Below are 3,418 nucleotides of genomic sequence, written 5' to 3'. Positions count from 1 at the left end.
CGAAAAATAAACCTCGGGTGTCGGAAATCATCTTCGTAAGAAGTTTCCGAATGCGCCTACTTTTGCTAGATGTCCGAGTGTGCCTTCCCACTCACAGTGACACTGTATGCAATATGGAGTTTGTACCAACGTGGCGACCGATATTACAGCACTCTATTATTGCCACATTTTGATTAAGTTTCGCTGGTCATTTTCTTAGAGCACAACTATCAGTCTCTAACGGAGATGGAAGCAAGAATAAAATCAGCTTTGAGCATAGTTGTTGATGTTTGGGATGGCAAAAATGAAACATATTTTATTGATGCATTCAAGGACAAATTGGAGACATTACGCGAGAATTCGTCAAGAAATCTTCGCGAGGATTCGCCAAGAAATCTTCGCGAGAGTTTTATTATCTTTCAAGACGGAGTTGAAAAACTAAAACATTTGGAAGGGTGTGCTCTAAAGCAACCATCGTCGTCAACACTGCAAAAAACAACATCGTTATCTCAATCTAAACCGTTGTTTGAACTAGCTGGAGAGAGAGCGAAAAAAGCATTGGAGGATACGTCTTTAAGCATCGAAGATAAAATAACAGCAAGCCAGATTCGCATAGCAAGCGCTATTCTTCGACACTTGGATAACTGTGAGTTAGCGACAAGAGATTTGTTGCGATGCCTGAATGAATTAAACTCATCGGTTGTCGCGGATGTAAAGGCCGAATCTCAAAATAACTTAGGAGACGAAATCCTTGACAGTGTATTACATATCAACGTCAATTTGGCCGATTTCATATTTAAGCACACTAACAAGAGAATGTATGTTATGGAATGGCCCTTGATTCAATATGGTAAGCAGTTGATTCATCCTTTCTTTTTCAAGAACATCAATGAAATTACTGCCACGTCACTACCTTGGTACACAACTGACCTTCGTAAGAATATTGATTTCTTTAACAAGAAAATGATCGTAAACGGAGAAGGTGAATTACTTGTTTTTGATGGAAATGAATTGCAAAAGCTTGACAGCAAGAGCGAAAAGTTTCAAACATGGTGTAAAGAACGTCTGAATGTTGAAAATAGACAAGTAAAATGCATGAACATTGATAAAAATGGCGTGGTATATCTACTTTTGTATCGTAAAGACCATCCAAATGGTAATTATGTGTTGAAACTTTGTTTGGAAGACAGAATTGTTCAAAGTTGTTCTTTGCATTTTCTTAATGACAAAAAATTTAGTAAGATTTTTCTAGCTGCCACGCCCAGTGACAAAGTTATCCTTGCTACAGTTAAAAGTTCAAAACGCAAACGAAGTGAAATCAATATATATGTGTGTGACAGTAAAGGTGAACTTATCAAGTCTTTTGTAGCAAAGGTTAAAGGTAAACCAGTTCATGATGAAGTGAAAAGTTTGTCCATTTCGTCCCATGAAAATATAGCAATTTTGACAAATGCATCTGGCCGATTTTACCAACTCATCATTTTTAAGTTGGATAAAACTTTTGTTAAAAAGATGAAATTTCATCCACAGGTTAAAGGAATCAACGCATACACTCAAGTCATTTACACTCCTTTTGACAACACTATCAAAGGTTTTTATTTTAAAGAGGACAAATCACAGCTTGTTATTGAAACTTTTTCAATTAAAACCAAAAAAATTAAAATAAAATGGTCTGTAATGCTGATGAATACAGGATATTGTTCAGAGTTATTTGATGGTTTGTTTCGTCTTGTTCATCATGCAAATGGAAAGGTGGCTTTGCTTTCAAGTGAAAGTATAATATACATAAGCGAAGGGAGCAGTGAGCATGATGCCATGGAAGTAAACATGGAATGGAAAGGTATTTATAAATTAAAGACAGATTTAGTCTCAAGTGTGAAGAAAGGTTTGAGTGATGGATATTTAAGGGAAGAAACCAAAACATTTATTGTTATCTCCAAAAGATCACTCATTTGAAATAACTGACTGCTATACAACTGTCTACAACTAATGAATTTTGAACAGATATTCATCTTTATCAAATCTAAATTTCAGCTCAAACCAGGGGCAGATTCAGCTATAGGCAAAATAAATTACTTCAACTTATTTATTGGGTAATATTTATTCTTTGGAAATTCATAACCAATTACTTTTATATAAAGGTATTTTAAATTTAAAATTAGTGGTTATAATTTATTTGCCTCACCCTGGATCCGCTACTAGCTCAAATATTATTGTATTCGTCTACATGACATTTTTATATCATTTCTTTTTGGATTATGTCCCCCTAGTTTATAGACATGAAGTAAAACTGATGTTACTGGATGGTTATGCTTTACTTAAATGAATGTGTTTCCACTCTATTTCTTTGTGTTTGATTGGTAAAATATTTTAATGTTTTTTTTAGAAACCAAATCTTCGCATGCAGACATTTCTACCACAGCAGTTATGAATTCAGAGCCATCTGGTAAGTCATCACAATTGAATATATTGCAAAAATCAAGCATTTCAAAATATACTCTTTAGTTTTGTTCATAGTACTGGCCTAGAACTGACCTATGAGTGAGAGCAGTTTACATGGGAACCAACCTAGGCCAAAATATTCCTAAATATCTGGCCTAAATATTCTCTTGCAAAGCTATTTAGTTGCTTGTAACTATGTCCATTAAAAATTTAAAAAATTTATTTCATCCACATAGCCAGTTTGGCATAAATAACATGACATGACATTTTAAAAAATTAAAGTCATCAAGTTCAGCTTCAATACTTTTTTTCATTCCACAGAGAATTCAAGAACCAAATTTTAACATCTGCCAAAATTTCAAAATGCTTTTAATTACTTTAAATTTATAACAGTTCTTGATAGTATAACAGTCACTATTTAGCAATATCAAGTCAACTGTTTACATTTATATCTAAAAGAACTAATATTGGCTTGTTGCCATTGTCGGCTCTATTATAAGCAGCTGTCATGGAAACTAGTAAATGCATTTACACTAATGCAGTAACGTACCCTACCCTGAATAATTAGGGAAATGTTCCTAAAACTGTGTGCAATACTGAGTTTGAAAAGTTAGTCCCAGGTCAGGGCCGCATTGAGGTGTTTTGGGCCCCTGGGCACAAACTTATTGAGTTCTGATTGTCCATATCATTGTTTTACAAGAGTGGATTTTTATCTTGGTCCATATTTTGCTGGCAATTGCAGTTGTATTTTTCTATGATTGATTACATTTATCTCAGCAGCATTTGTTTTTGTATTGCATCATTGTTTTTTAAATTCAATCTCATTTTAAAATAAATATTTTTGGGTTGAAAAAATCCCAGTGGTCCCATTGGTTAATGTGGCACCTGTACTAGGTCAGTCTTGATTTGTTCAATGTTTACACCAGCTACTTGGTCCCAGGTCAGCTATAAACCTGTAAGTAGTATAAACATGGTTTTGGAGAGCTTGGTGACCAAC

The 3,418-nt window shown here is 34.3% G+C and overlaps 1 protein-coding gene across 1 annotated transcript; it reads left to right on the top strand.

Moving 5' to 3' along the window:
• LOC124451897 lies at window positions 1-1,665 on the top strand. The gene is made up of 2 exons (XM_047002502.1): window positions 1-1,135; window positions 1,510-1,665. Exons 1-2 carry the CDS (start codon window positions 226-228, stop codon window positions 1,512-1,514), a joined length of 915 nt encoding a protein of 304 aa, XP_046858458.1. The 5' UTR covers window positions 1-225; the 3' UTR covers window positions 1,515-1,665.
• The last annotated feature ends 1,753 nt before the right edge of the window (window positions 1,666-3,418 follow it).

Source organism: Xenia sp. Carnegie-2017, unplaced genomic scaffold (assembly GCF_021976095.1).
Source record: "Xenia sp. Carnegie-2017 unplaced genomic scaffold, XeniaSp_v1 HiC_scaffold_24, whole genome shotgun sequence".
NCBI lineage: Eukaryota > Metazoa > Cnidaria > Anthozoa > Malacalcyonacea > Xeniidae > Xenia > Xenia sp. Carnegie-2017.
The sequence above is the reverse complement of the archived record's forward strand: the minus strand, read 5'-3'. Positions and strand labels throughout refer to the sequence as shown.